We start from the raw sequence: 15,422 nt of genomic DNA on the forward strand, positions 1-15,422 counted from the left end.
GTCACACCCCTAACTGGTAAGTGGTAGCACCTCATTCATTCTCGGGCCCCTTGCACCCAGCATGGTAACTGGCAGAGAATGTGCACTCGGCAATGTTTGGGGAGTGATGGGCCTGGGAAGGTTGGGTAGAAGAGGTCACGGGGAAGCTCAAGACTTTGCCCTGGTGTAGCACTACCCTATGGCAGAAAGTGAAGAGGAACTAAAGAGCCTCTTGATGAAAGTCAAAGAGGAGAGTGAAAAAGCTGGCTTAAAACTCAACATTCAGAAAACTAAGATCATGGCATCCGGTCCCATCACTTCATGGCAAATAGATGGGGAAACAATGGAAAACAGTGACAGACTATTTTCCTGGGCTCCAAAATCACTGCAGATGGTGACTGCTTCAGCCATGAAATTAAAAGACGCTTGCTCCTTGGAAGAAAAGTTATGACAAACCTAGCGTATTGAAAAGCAGAGACATTACTTTGCGACAAAGGTCCATCTAGTCAAAGCTATGGTTTTTCCAGTAGTCACATGTGGATATGAGAGTTGGGCCATAAAGAAAGCTGACTGCTGAAGAATTGATGCTTTTGAACTGTGGTGTTAGAGAAGACTCTTGAGAGTCCTTTGGACTGCAAGGAGATCAAACCAGTCCATCCTAAAGGAGATCAGTACTGAATATTCATTGGAAGGACTGATGCTGAAGCTGAAGTTCCAAAACTTCGGCCACCTGAGCGGAGAACTGACTCACTGGAAAAGACCCTGATACTGGAAAGATTGAAGGCAGGAGGAGAAGAGGATGACAGAGGATGAGATGGTTGGATGACACCACCGACTCAATAGACATGAGTTTGAGCAATCTCCTGGAACTGGTGATGGACAGGGAAGCCTGGCATGCTGTTGTCCATGGGGTCGCAAAGAGTCGGAGACGACTGAGCGACTGAACTGAACTGAACTGAGCACAATTCCTGGGTCTAGGTTGGCAGGGCCTGTTCATGGACCTCTGGAAGACAGTAGGGGCTTTTCAGAGATCAAAGGGACACCTTGTGGACTATAGGGAAGTCTCATGTATGATTTGATATAATCAAATTAAGTGTTTAGCACAATGCCGGGCACATACTTGTGCCCAATAAATACAAGAAAATTATTATAATCATTCATAGGGAGGGACCAGAGGTGGCTCAGTGGTAAAGAACCTGCCAGCCAATGCAAGAGACTTGTGTTTGATCCCTTGGTGGGGAAGATCCCCTGGAAGAGGAAATGGCAACCCACTCCAGTGTACCTGCCTGGAAATCCCACAGACAGAGGAGCCTGGCGGGCTACAGTCCATTGTGTCGCAAAAGTTGGATATGACTGAGCACACACACAGACACACATTCAGAGGGAAGTAAGAATGGACTGTGCAGGAAGGCCCATTATAGACAGGGAAAATCTTGAAGGAGTTGGTTGAGAGCAGCGAGCACTTTGGGTACCTGGAGCTGCATCCCAATTCTTCTAAGTCCAGAGACGAGAGAATCCCATCTCTGCTGCCTGGAATGCTCAGCACACGCAGCATTTATGGAAGTGAGAAGTAACCGGGATGAGAGAACTCAGTGGCAGAGCAGGCTGCACACAGCCAGTCCAAGGGACAAGTAGGGCAGTGTCCAGCTTAACTGCAGCCCTTGGCGACGCCAGAGGAAGCTCTGTCCATGAAGATGTTTGCAGGCACACATTCATACTCCCTTAGGGGGAAATCAGAGCTGCTGGTCAGGAGGGTTGGGAAGAAAAGACTGCATGGTAAGTGAGATGGTTGGATAATTCTGGGCTTGAATTCCCCAAGAAATCAAGCAAGGGACCAAGGTCCCTACACCTGCTCGGGGCAGCGGAGATTTTCAGAGGGAGGGGACATGGCACTAGGGCCCCACAGCGAGGCTGAGAAGAGTGAAAGGGAAAAACTGCGGGGAGCTGGTTTCAGGGAGGAAATCTCTGGGGCTGTGGTTGCAGGGTGGGCGTGCACTGATCCCCGTGGCCTCCAGGGGGCGCTCAGGCCCAAGTTTGGACATGCGCTTCGTCCACAGCCCAGGACACAGCGTTGGGAATAACTCAGGAAAAGCAGAAATGGCTAACATATCCACACCTGGGTTCTCAAGTGGCCTCTCAGCCCCTGCTCAGGAGGTGAACTCTCACGCGAGCTGCCTTCTGTGCAGAAGACTCTGCTGGCCTAGTCCCTGAGCGGTTGGGGGGGCGGGGAGGTTGAGGCGGTTGGGTCGGGGGGTGGACGGGAGGAGAGGAAGGCTTCCAATAATGCCATCTAAACCACCATAGAGTAGACAAACAAATTAGGAAACAATAGTGGAAAAGTGCCACAGATCAGTCTTCCGTGATAGGTAGACCCAGGGGTGCTGTGATGGGGACCAGAGCTGTGTGGGAAAGAAGAGGCCAAGCTGAGAAACCACCATCCAGGGTTATGTGCTGTCTCCCAGCAGAGGGCCCTGCTAGGCCACAGGGGAGGCTGCTCCTGGACCAGAAGGTCCACGCAGGGCCCTGCCAGTACTAGTGAAGACCCTCATGGTGGCTTTTCCGGGGGGTATTCCCGCTCGGTGTGAACACTTCAGTCTCCCCAGGCAGGCTCAGTGAAACCTGTAGGACACGTGGACACAGTTCTGGAGCTAGAGATGGCTGTTGAGGGGTTGGCGATGAAAGGTCACTGGGTGCTCGAGGAGGGCTAATCCCAGGAAGGTTATATAAGATTTTAGAGGCTGAAGACAAGGAGAAGGGGAGTCTGGGAGTAGCAGCCCCCACTGCCCAGCAGCTGGGAGGAAGCGGGCCCCAGAGGAAGGGTCAGAGATACCCTGCAGTGGGAGAAGTGGGTGTCGGGTATCTGCTGAGGGAGTCGAGATGCTACCCATGCTGCCAAGGGCCTGAGGAGTCCAGCTTTGTCCACTATCCTCAGGGAAGGAACAGTGTCAACATGACAGGTTTTCATGGTGAGTCAGGAGAGGACGCTAAACCTGATGGCACAGGCCTGGTAACACGTTCCAGGGCTCCCAGAAATCTCTGTCTTCCTGTCAGGAGGAACCTTTGCAGAGTAGATAAGGGATCTCAGGCCTTTGCTGAGGTTATTTAAGGGGCTGTCAAGGGCAACTGAGAGGGATCAGGGGCCCTTCAGGCTGGATTGGGGAACAGGGATCCTGGCACCGCAGCCTGGCCCAGAGCTGACTGTTCATATTTGTCTCCTGCAGCTACGTCTCCGATAGAAACAGGCAGACCCCAGTGAGTGCTGAAGATAGCAGATACTAGAGATAGCAGAGCTGAGAGGAGGAGAGGAATGTAGGGCTGGACACCGGAGAATGAAACAAGACCACAAGATGAAGGTCAGTGCCATGGAGACCTATGACCCCTAGATCGCGGTATGTCTCCAAAATAAAATACCCCCAATCCTGATATTCTCCTTACCTGGGAAGAAGAAAAATTGTCATAAATTTGGCAACATTAGTAACACTATTCAGTACTTGAAATTAATGTTTTTCATTCAATAAATATTTATTTAACATCTATTACATGCGTACCAAGTTTATTGCACTTTGCTTTATTGCACTTCACAGATAGTACTTTTTTTTGCTGTTGTTACAAATTGAAGGTTTCTTGCAACCCTGGGTTGAGCAAGTCTTTTAGCACATTTTTTCCAACAGCATTTGCTCAGTTCATGTTGCTGTGTCACATTTTGGTAATTCTTGAAATATTTCAAACTTTTTCAGTTTTATTATATTTGTTCCAGTAATCTATAATGTTACTATTGCAAAAAGATACAACCCCTTGAAGGCTCAGATGATGGCTAGCATTTTTAGCAATCAAGTGTTTTTAAATTAAGGTATAGAGGCTTCCCTGGTGGCTCAGTGGTAAAGAATCCACCTGCCAATGCAGGAGACACCGATTCTCAGACCCTGGTCTGAGAAAATCCCACGTGCTGTGGAGCAACTAAGCCTTTGTACCACAACTATTGAGCCTGTGCTCTGGAGCCCACAACCCGCAACTACTGAGCCCTTGAACCGCAACTACTGAAGCCCACACACTCTAGGGCCCGTGCTCCACAACAAGAGAGTAGCTCCTACTCTCTGCCACTAGAGAAAAACCCACACAGCAACAAAGACCCAGCACAGCCAAAGATAAATAAATTATTTTTAAAAATTAGGATATGTACTTTTTTTGATCTAATGCTATTACATACTTAATAGACTACAATATAGTGTCATTATAACTGAAACTCCAATTCTTTGGCCACCTGATGCGAAGAACTGACTCATTGGAAAAGACTCTGATTCTGGGAAAGATTGAAGGCAGGAGGAGAAGGGGACGACAGAGGATGGCATCACCGACAGGATGGACATGAGTTTGAGCAAGCTTCGGGAGTTGGTGATGGACAGGGAAGCCTAGCATGCTGCAGTCCATGGGGTTGCAAAGAGCCGGACACTACGCAGTGACTGAACTAAACTGAACTTTAAAAAAACTAATTTACTTATTTTTAGTTGCTCTGAGTCTTCATTGCAGCACACTGGCTTTCCTTAGTTGTGGTGAATGGGGGCCACTCTCTAGGGGTGGTGTGCAGGCTTCTCATTGCAGTGACTTCCCTTTTATTTGCACTGAGAAACCAAAAAATGTGTGTTACTCATTTTATTGCAATATTCACTGTATTGCAAGGGTCTAGAAACAAACTCGAGGTATCTTTGAGGTATGCCTGTACATGCCCAGTACTAGTTTAGGTAGAGAAAATATAATGGTACAGGAATTTCCCTGCAGTCCAGTGGTTAAGACTCTACCCTTCCAATGTCTGGTCGGGGAACTAAGATCCTACACACTACATGGCGCAGCCAAAAAACATTTTAAAAATTAAAAAAATACATAATGGTACATAAGACAGGCAAATCAAAACTAGCAAAGAAAAAAAAAAACCATAAACAAGCAGAAGCTAAAGCATAAACAAAAAAATAATTTTAAGTTTTATTAAGTAACGTAAAGGAAACCAGCGAGATTCAGAAATAGCTAGATGAGGTGGACAAGAAAAGCTTCATTGAAAAGACAGCATTTAAGCAAGAATCAGCTATAAATACTGTGAAACCCCAGTACAGTTTTATTTATTCTGTGATAGGTAAACAAAGCACTTTCCCCTTAAGATAGAAACTATGAAGAAAGTCTAATTACTAGTAGGTCTCTCTGAAAGAGACACCTCCTCCAGCCCTTCCATCCCAGGTGATTTTTTGCAAAGCCTGTGGGGGTGGGGGCAAGGGTGGAACTTGGACTTTCAGCAATGGTGAAATATTATTGACCAGCCAAGGGCAAAGATAAAGAGACTTGGGAATGCCCCCAACAGGTCCCTGATGGAGCTTGGAAGAACCTGTTCTCTGGGTAGTTCTAAGTTTGTTTGTATGTGTATGTGGTTATTAAGTATATGTACTTGTTAGTGTCTTTAAGAGTCTCAGAGCTGGGCTTGGCACAGTTCACAAAAATGTTACTTTCCTCTTCTCTCCTCCTGCGTTCTTCAGGTAAGTTCAACCACAGCCAGGTGGTCCTCAATCAATCTACCCCCTTCTTACCCTTTATGGGTACCCAGACCCATCAACAAGGTGAAGAGTTGAACATCAATGGCCTGGGACAGTCACTGCTCAAAAGTCACTGAAGGGCTTTGCTCTCGACATGAAATGATCACAACATTGTTAATTGGCTATGGTGAAAGTCGCTCAGTCGTGTCCGACTCTTTGTGACCCCATGGACTGTAGCCTACCAGGCTCTTCCTCCCTGGGATTTTCCAGGCAAGAATACTGGAGTGGGTTGCCATTTCCTTCTCCAGGAGATCTTCCCAACCCAGGGATTGAACCTGGGTCTCCTGCATTGTAGGCTTTACCGCTTTACCGTCTGAGCCATCAGGGAAGTTTTAACTGGCTATACTCCAATATAAAATAAAAAGTTAAAAAAAAAAAAAAAAAAGAAAGTCACTGAAGGGGGATGGGGCCTCCTGCCGGGAAGAGTTAGTCTTGGACTCAGATTTCTGTTCAGACCCTGACCTTATTTGCACTGATGTAATCAGCCAATATTGGCATAGTCTTGAGAGATCTCGTTCCCAGCAAGCCTGGAGGTGGGGGTAGTGCTGTTGCCTTCTCTATATAGGGGGTTCAGCCAGGTGCCCAACACTGTCCTGGGGCCTCTCCAGCTCACCATGGCTCGGGCATTGGGCGCGCCAGTTGCACTGTGGCTGTTGGGCTTGTGCTGGTCTTTGGCTAAAGCCCACCCTCTGTGAGTGAAGCTGAGGCTGGGGAAGGAGGACCAGGGTTGGGGTTAGAGTGGGATAGGGCCAACTTTTAGGTCTGGCGTCTTGGGACTTCCCTGGTGGCTCAGACAGGAAAGCATCTGCCTAAAATGCAGAAGACCTGGGTTTGATCCCTGTGTTGGGAAGATCCTCTGGAGAAGGAAATGACAACCCACTCCAGTAGCCTTGCCTGGAAAATCCCATGGACAGAGGAGCCTGGTAGGCTACAGTCCATGGGGTTGCAGAGTCGGACACAACTGAGTGACTTCACTTCACTTCTTCAAGTCTGAGGTGAGGAGCTAAGGGAGAGCGGTTCGCTCCTGTGGAGCCAGACAGCTCCGTGTCTTCTCTCTAGGGCTAAAGCTCCTGAGCTGGGGCACGGAGTTGAAGGTGGGAATGTGGCCAAGCCGGATCCAGACGTGACGGGTGAGGCCCTGACTCTCTGCGTCTGTCTCTCTGCTTCTGCATTGTATCCCCTTCCGGGTCTTTCACCTGCTGTCTCCCTACCTCCTCCCCAGAACGCTGCTCGGATGGCTGGGGCTTTGATGCTAGCACCCTGGATGAGCATGGGAACATGCTGTTTTTAAAAGGTAGGAGGGGCTGGGATTGGGGCATTTGGGACCTCAGACTTGGTCCCTTTCACGAGGATGTATCCTGGTGGTCTTAGGAATTATTTAAGAGCATCACCCATGGCTTCCTTGTAACTATCTCAGAGCTTCCTTGTAACTATCTCAGGCCCAAAGTTTGCTCTGGGTCCCTCAATGACTGTGTGTTTTGCAGGGGAGTTTGTGTGGAAGGGTCATGCCTGGGCCCGGCAGTTAATCTCAGAGAGGTGGAAGGATGCCCCCAGTCCCGTGGATGCTGCATTCCGCTATGATCAAAACAGTGTCCTTCTGATCAAGGTACGACTGGACCCAGGTCAGGGCCAGGCCAGGAGTGCTGGAGTCAACACAAGAAACCCTCCCCCAGGTGGCCCTTGCCAACAGGTTCCAGGTTTCCTCCTCCTGGGCCTTCCTTTCCTGAGAAAGGTCAGGCTAGGGGTGTGTGTGTGTGTGTGTGTGTGTGTGTGTGTGTGTGTATGTGTGCGCGCGCATGCGGGCCTGACAAGCACCACATCCAGTGGCTCTTCTTCAGTCCTAATCTGCGTCCACACCTCTCTGCTACTCCTCAAGCTGTTGACCATCCTTTCCTTCCTAGAAATTCTTCCTTGGCTTCCATGACCCCGCATCTGGTCTCCTTCCTATGGTTGCCAGGTTGTTCACCGTACAATGGTACCTGGCCAAGGGGTGAGTGGAGGATGAAATCCAGCCTACTGTGCTCATCAGGTCCCATGTCCTGGCCCAGCTTGTGTCTGCTCCTTCTGGGCACCTTCTCCTGACTCACACAAAGATGCCGCGTGGCTGGGTGGCCCTCACTGCTGGCCTTCATTTCCCTCCTGCCTCCTTTCCTGCTCTTCTCAGCTTCTCATCCTGGGCCACTTCCTGAATGTTCCTTGGGGATCCTTCCCAGACTTTCCATTCACCCTCCCTGGGTGATCTCAACCACTGCCATGGCTCTGAGACTCTCCACGTTGTGGACACCAGATATGGATCTCTCCCCAGAGCTCCAGACATTTCTTTGCAATTTCCTGGCTGACATCTTCAACTGAGATGTTCTGTAGACACCTCAAATGCAGCACCCCCCAAACAGAACGCAGTATCTTCTGTACAAATCCCTCTCCTCCCGAGTCCCCTATTTCAGCAAATGGCACCACCACGCGCTGCATCCTGTAAGCCAGGTGCACATGGGTCATGAGACCTGGCCCTTGCTTATCTTTTCAGGTTGATCTCTTCCCTCGCCACATTCACTGTGTGCCAGCCAGATGAGTATACTGTGTACATGCTACTCCCTCTGCTAGGGAGGAGGGGCTGGGAGTGGGGCATTTGGGACCTCAGGCTTGGTCCCCTTCACCAGGATGTATCCTGGTGGTCTTAGGAATTATATAAGAGCATCACCCATGGCTTCTTTGTAACTATATCAGTAGGCCAAAAGTTTGCTCTGGATCCCTCAGTGACTGTGTGTTTTGCAGGGGAGTTTCCACACTTGTCTACCTGGAAAATTCCTGCTCAGTTTTGAACACCTGGCCCAAATCTTCTCTCCTCTGTGCAGCCTTCTAGGAATTCTCTAGGTTGACTTAGGCACCTCTCCTTTATTCCCAATGCACTTCACATGCCTCCACCTTGGGGCTCACGTGGCTAGGACTCAGTAGGGGCTCACTTTCTGCTTTTATACAGTGAAAAAAAATGAAGTCCTTGAAGGCAGAGATAGAGTCTTGTCACCCCTTCATGACCAGTGCTTCTCACAATACCCGGCATATGGTATTCATTCAGCAACTGTTTCTTGAGTGAATAAATGAACAAATGAATGTTTGAATGGATGGATGATTGCAGGATGACTGTGGATGTGTTTGCCAAAACCAACAGTGTTGCAGATAATTGTACCATGGGAGTGCTAGTTGTACATAGTCAGATGTGTGTGTGTGTGTAGTAACAATGATTGGATTTGCACAAACTGAAGGTGTATATTTGTGCAAGGGGTCAGCACATTGTTGTCCACAGATGGATTGAGGGTATGGGGGACTGCAGAAGAATATTATGTTAAGTGCAATAGACCAAAGGTGTCGTGTGAGCAGAGTGGCAGTGTCTGGCATGGATATTAAAAATAGCGTGCTTTTGTGTGTAGGGGGACAAATTCTGGGTATATCCTCCCGAGGAGGGGCAGGAATACCCAAAGTTGCTCCAAGAGAAGTTTCCTGGAATCCCATTCCCACTGGATGCAGCTGTGGAATGTCACCGTGGAGAATGTGCTAATGAGAGTGTCTTCTTCTTCCAAGGTCAGTGCAGGCTGGAATAAGAGAGCGAGGAGTAGTGGTGGGATGGTGGTGAGGGAGGTTGTGGTAGGGAGGGTGGTGCTGGTAGAACCATGATATGGTTTCCCAAGAAAGAGAAATAGAGAAGCTAATTAAGGTCTACACAGTTTAAGTTGGGGAAGTAAGAGGAAGTCATTCTGGGGAAGTTAACTGGATATAATTCTGCTAAAAGGCCCAATTGTCCTCCATGACCCTTAGGACAAATCTATGTTCTTTAGAATCATAGACAAGGTTCTTCATGACCTTACATAGGAGGTTCTCCAAGTCCCTCCAGCCTATTGACCCTCCAGCCTTTAGTCTCTCAATCCCTCCCGTTGAATATGAAGTCCCCCAAACTCTCTGCTATTCCCTAGACACCCAATTTGCTTCATTCTTTAGGCTTCCATCTCCCACTCTTATCTGCTTTGTAACTCCTTCAGATTTTAGTTTAAGTATCACTTTCTCTGGGAAGTTTTCCCAGACTCTCCCCACTGCCCTTGCTGAACTGATCATGTGTACTTTGCTGCTGAATTTTGTCATATGACTACTTTCCTCAATTCTTTCCCTGCTGGGCTGTGATCTCCACGTGATGGGGACCACATCTGGTCCATCCTGGGGCCCAGTGCAAGCACAAGGGAGGGCACAGTCTGGCCTCACCAAATGCTTGTTGGTTGATTGAACAAAGGCAACCACACGTGGTTCTGGGACTTCTCTACAAGAACCGTAAAGGAACGTTCCTGGCCGGCCGTTGGGAACTGCTCCTCTGCCATACGATGGCTCAACCGCTACTACTGCTTCCGGGGTAACAAATTCCTGCGCTTCGACCCCGTCAAGGGAGAAGTGAATTCCAGTTATCCTCGGGATGTCCGAGATTACTTTATGTCCTGCCCTAATAGAGGTGAGAAAGCCCCAGCCCTGGGACTCTGGAGACATGCCCACCTTTCCTGAGTCTGCAAACGCCATACACCCCAGCTCCTACCCTCACCTATGGAATGATACCTTGGCCCTTGCCCCAGCCCCACTTCCATTCTGGCTCTTCCCAACTGTCTTCATATGGGGAAGACCTGTACCCCCAATACTCCCAGTGGTTTCTTCCACCTCAGACCTCATTCTGACCTCTTGCCTTCGTGTGTTCTCCCTTGCTTATTTCTCCCCCAAGGCCATGCACATAGGAATGCAACCCAGCATGTGGATAAGCGCTGTAGCCCACATCTAGTCTTGTCTGCATTGCTGTCTGACAACCATGGTGCCACCTATGCTTTCAGTGGTAAGAGATGCCCTCCAATCCCCCATCTCTGTCCTCCATACCTCCCAACTCTTTCCTGCGTGCCTCTCATCTCTGAGATATTTCCTCCATTTTCATCATTGTGCCCCATATGAACGGCTCCCATCCTTTCACCCTAGCATGCTCCTTCTCACCTCTCATTCCCTCAGATGCATATGGTCCAACCTGTCTCATTGTCCAGGCCTCTGACTTCTTCCACCTGTCTGCCTCTCAGTACTATCCATGCTGGGTCTGTGTCTTTCTGGACCCCCTGAGCCTATGACTCCTCATATTCCCTTTGCTCCTGCATATCTCTGACCCTCTCCCCACCCCCCTACCTCAAGCTTATCCCCAGGAGCTCCATCTTTTTTCCAGGTGCCTGGTTCCTATGTCCAGGCCTCTGGGCACAGCATTACCTGGAAATAAGATGCTCCTGTTGCTGAGAATCAGCCAAAAAGTGTTCAGTTCCTTAGATCTTTAGGCAATAGCTTCACTAGCCTGATGAGATTTCTCCCCTGAGTGACCAGGGGAGACCCCTCTCCCCAGACCTGTGCCATTAATTAGTAAAAGCCACCTAATGCTACCTAAGGATAAGTCTTGATCTATACTTGAGGACAGCTCTAAGAGAAAGAGTGACCTACCACATTACACTTTGCCTAAGACATACGTATGACAGGATACAAGTGTGAAACCATGGTTTAGAATACAGCACAGTGAAAAATCCTTCCTTACTCCTAACCCCTGAACAAATCTGATCAGATGTGACTACCAAGCTGTAATGAAAAATACACAGCCACAAGCGGAGCATATCCCCATAACAAGGGGGATATACAACATAACAGCATATCCCCATGCTGTAATGAGAACATAGATCTGTGATGAAACACACACCCACAGTGAACAAGTAAACCTGTACTGAGAATACGTGCCAGAGTAAGAACACATACATATCAGGAGAATACACAGCTATGGTGACAGCAAGGCACCACTGGGAGAACACACACACAAAGTGAGATCGATAGAAAGACATGGAGATAGAAACACTAAGAAAATAGGGCTACAGGGACCCCACAGAGATAGAGAGAGAACACTCACCCATGGCGAGATCGTGGAATCTCAAGGCCATGTGCGCATAAACAGAATGCAGCTGAAATCCTAAATCAAGAGTATCAGAGATGTTCCATAGCTGTTGAGAGAACACCGTTATGTTAAAAATACCCAGCCAAGGTGGGAACTCACTATGTTGGCAAAAACCCCAGCCGTTTTTGACCCAGCCGTTCAGCAAAGGGCCAATTCTCCCCTCTCCCTTATTGAAAAATCTCTTGTCTCTACCTCATGGTTTCTAATCCATTCTTTCTGCTTTCCCAACTTTGGCTCACGCATGGACCATCATGTCCTCTCAACTTTCTCTCTGGTTATGATCTTTTAGCCTCAGATACAACTGATAACTGCCCCGGTTGCTCTTTTTCCTACTGGTTTTCCAGAGAGAGAATGGACTGGCCCAGCCCCATAGTTTTATTCTAGACCACATTAAAGTGGCTGCTGGTTGGCCTCTGCATTGGCCATTGATGGACTGGGGGTTCAGCACTTGTTTCCTTTGCCCAAAGAGCAGCATAGCTCTGGTTCTCAAAATAGGAGCCATGAGCAGGGTAGATTCATCAGGAGGGAAAGGTGGACATGTGGTCACTGAGACTTGCCTGGTTAATACACACAAAGAGAGCTTGTGGCTGCATGGGGAACATCAGCTATTTATCAAGCACCTGATAGGCACTGGGCATTGTTCTAGCCACTGGGATACAGTGATCAACATGGCAGACAAGACAATTACCCGCATAGAGCCTGCTGGAGAGAGAGAAGATGATAAAAAAAAAAAGAGAGAAAATAAAACAGAATACTTTCAGGCAGTGTTAATAGCTGTGAAATGTCCTGGGAACATTAGAATATTTCTTATTCCCAAATACCATTTGAAGCTAGTATAAATGGATTTGTGAGTTGATGATATTTTAAAATATAAAATAAAAAATGTTAAATGTCAAAAAGCTGTGAAGGAAATAGGACAGAATAATTGGATAGAGGTGAAGAGAATGATGGGCCCCTTCTCTGAGAGATGATTTTTAAAAAATATTTATTCTATTTATTATTTGTCTGCACCAATCTTAGCTGCAGCATGTAAGATCTTGTTCCCTGACTAGGGATCGATTAAACCCGGGTTCCTGCATAGGCAGCATGGAGTCTTAGCCACCAGACCACAAGGGAAATCCTGAAGAGATGACTTTTGAGCTGAGATTTCAATGATAAAGAGAAATTAGCCCCATAAAGCAATGGAGGAGAAGCATTTTAGGGAAGGTGAACAGCAAATACTTTGAGGAGTCAAAAAAGGAGGCCAGTGTGACTCAAGCGTTGGGAAAGAGCAGATGAGTGACTTGAAAAGAGGGAGAAAGGAGCCAGATCACATGGGTCTGGGAATTCCCTGGTGGTCCAGTGGTTAGGACTCTATGTGTTCACTGCTGAGGGCCCAGGGTTCTGTGCTTGGTTGGAGAACTAAGATCCTGCAAGCCGTGCATGGACCAACCAAAGAAGTTAAAAGATTATATCATGGGCCTGGGAAGGATTTTCAACTGTAAAAGGAAGCCAGGAGGGGATCTTGAGCTGGGCCATGATCTGTTTAGTTTTTTAAAAGATCATCCTGGTTTCTTGTGGAATGTAAGTCACAGAGCTATAATTGTATAAGCAGGGAATCAGGCGAAGAGTTTTCGTAGCTGTCTGGATTAGAGGTTATGACAACTTGGACTGGGATAACAGCACAGAGGTGGTAAGCAGTCACCATGATGTATTCTGGATGTTGAGTCCATAGCATTAACCAATGCCTTGGATATTGGTCAGAGTGGGGAAGGGAAAAGAGAAGTTTCAAGAATGACTTAGCTTTGGGGGACTGGGCAACTAGGTGACAAGTGGTTCCTTTTACTAAGATTAGAAAAGAATAGGGTAGAAGGTGTGTGTGTTTGGTGGGAGCAGAAATGAGTTTGGACACATTAAAATGTTGGTATCTAGTAGCCTCAAATGGACATGTCAGGTAGGCAGCTGAGTTTGAGCCTGACACTCAAAGAAAAGGTCCATCAGAGGTGAAGAGAACAGATCAAAAGTCTTCAGTATGCAGATGGGGTTTAAAACCCTGGACTAGATAAAATCACCTAGAGTGAGGGCAGATAGAGTGGAGGCCCAAACTAGGGGATTCTAATGTGAGATGCCAGGCTGAAGAGGCATCAAAAAGGTAAGAACACTGGAAGAGTCTGGAATAACAGGAGAGAAATTTCAATGGCAGAGGGAAACAGGAATGTAAGTGAAGTGGACTGAGGAAGGAAAGGTAAATAAAAGTTTAGACAATTTCTTTAGGAAGTTGTTATTTAAAGGGGAGAGGAAAATTAGGGGGCTGGTCTGGCTACTCCTTGTCTCTGGCCATCTCCAGGGATCAGAGAACAGAGCCCGTGTGAGAACACCCAGGGGGAGCTTGCTGGGGTCTTCCCTTTTTTTTTTTAACTTTTTATTTTGTATTGGGCTTTAGATTCTATGTTGTGATAGATTCAGGTGAACAGCGAAGGGACTCAGCCATACATATCCATGTATCCATTCTCCCCCAAACCTCCCCTCCCATCCAGGCTGCCACATAACATTGAGCAGAGTTCCATGTGCTGTACAATAGGTCCTTGTTGGTTATCTACTTTAAATATAGCAGTGTTTTAGGTTATAGGTCCTTGTTGGTTATCCATTTTTAATACAGCATTTCTAAAAAGAAATGATGCAAGTGAACTTACTTACAAAACAGAAAAAGACTCACGGACATAGAAAATGGACTTATGGTTGCCAGGGGGAAGGGACAGTTAGTGAGTCTGGGATGGTCACACACGCTGCTTCCCTTTTAACTTCTGGCCACCGTCTCATTGTAGCACCTCCTCACATGGACATCTGAGATGCATAACCTCATAACGTTGGCCTGATCTAGCAACCTGGCCACTCTTCTCCAAGCCTGCCCTTCCATTAGGCCCCTGCTGCCTCCAGTTTCATCAGGTCACAATGCTTAACTTTTCCAACCACTTGTTTGCTCTACTTTCTCACCTAGCCTCTTCCCTCTTGGCCTCTGGATGCACTCTCTCCTCCCTCTTGGGATTCACCCCTGCATCTGTCACTTGCTTCTTCACGGCCTGACCTTTTACCACCAGCACTAGAGCTCCCTCTGCTACCCCACAGAGAACCACTACTGGCGTCTGGACAGCAGCCGGGATGGGTGGCATAGCTGGCTCATTGAGCATCTGTGGCCCCAAGGTCCCTCAACAGTGGATGCTGCCTTTCTCTGGGATAATAAGCTCTATCTGATCCAGGTGTGTGATGGGAGAGAGGCCTGAGGTGGAAACTGGGGAGAATACCCTGCTCTGTACTGATTAATGTCCTTTGTCCTCCAGGGTACCCAGGTATATATCTTCCTGACAAGGGCAGGCTACACTCTCGTACAAAATTATCCAAAGCAGCTGGAGAAGGAATTCGGGAGCCCTCACGGGGTCAGCCTTCATTCCGTGGATGCAGCCTTTACCTGTCCTGGATCTTCTCGGCTCCACATCATGGCAGGTGAGGGGCGTTGGGTGCTGAGGGGTGGTTGGTTCTGTGCTTCTCCATCAGGGCATGAGAAAGGCCAGGTGCAGATCCCTGTGACGTGGAAGCCATGTTACATCCGGTGTCTCTTCCCAGGCCAGAAGCTGTGGTGGTTGGATCTGAATTTAGGAGCTCAAGCTACGTGGACAGAGCTTCCTTGGCCCCATATGAAGGTCGATGGGGCCCTGTGTACGGAGAAGTCTCTGGGCCCCCACTCGTGTTCCGCCAATGGTCTGGGCTTGTACCTTGTCCAAGGCCCCAATCTGTACTGCTACAAAGACGTGGAGGAGCTGAGCAAGGCCAAGAACCTTCCCCAGGCCCAGATGATGAACAGCCTCCTGGGCTGCGCTCCCCCCCAGCACTCCTGA

At 48.2% G+C, this 15,422-nt stretch overlaps 1 protein-coding gene across 1 annotated transcript; it reads left to right on the top strand.

Annotated features, from left to right (window-relative positions):
* Window positions 1–6,169: 6,169 nt before the first annotated feature.
* On the top strand, window positions 6,170–15,422 carry HPX (hemopexin). The gene is made up of 10 exons (XM_061136369.1): window positions 6,170–6,246; window positions 6,615–6,685; window positions 6,778–6,849; window positions 7,040–7,161; window positions 8,981–9,131; window positions 9,832–10,044; window positions 10,306–10,413; window positions 14,656–14,786; window positions 14,868–15,030; window positions 15,151–15,422. Exons 1-10 carry the CDS (start codon window positions 6,170–6,172, stop codon window positions 15,420–15,422), a joined length of 1,380 nt encoding a protein of 459 aa, XP_060992352.1.

Source organism: Dama dama, chromosome 1 (assembly GCF_033118175.1).
Source record: "Dama dama isolate Ldn47 chromosome 1, ASM3311817v1, whole genome shotgun sequence".
In the NCBI taxonomy this organism is placed as follows: Eukaryota; Metazoa; Chordata; class Mammalia; order Artiodactyla; family Cervidae; genus Dama; species Dama dama.

Coding starts and splice junctions, on each gene's coding strand:
- HPX (XM_061136369.1), top strand. CDS start 6,170: ATGGCTCGGGCATTGGGCGCGCCAGTTGCACTGTGGCTGTTGGGCTTG. Junction 6,247..6,614: donor TTGGCTAAAGCCCACCCTCT/GTGAGTGAAGCT, acceptor TCTTCTCTCTAG/GGCTAAAGCTCCTGAGCTGG. Junction 6,686..6,777: donor GCCGGATCCAGACGTGACGG/GTGAGGCCCTGA, acceptor CCTCCTCCCCAG/AACGCTGCTCGGATGGCTGG.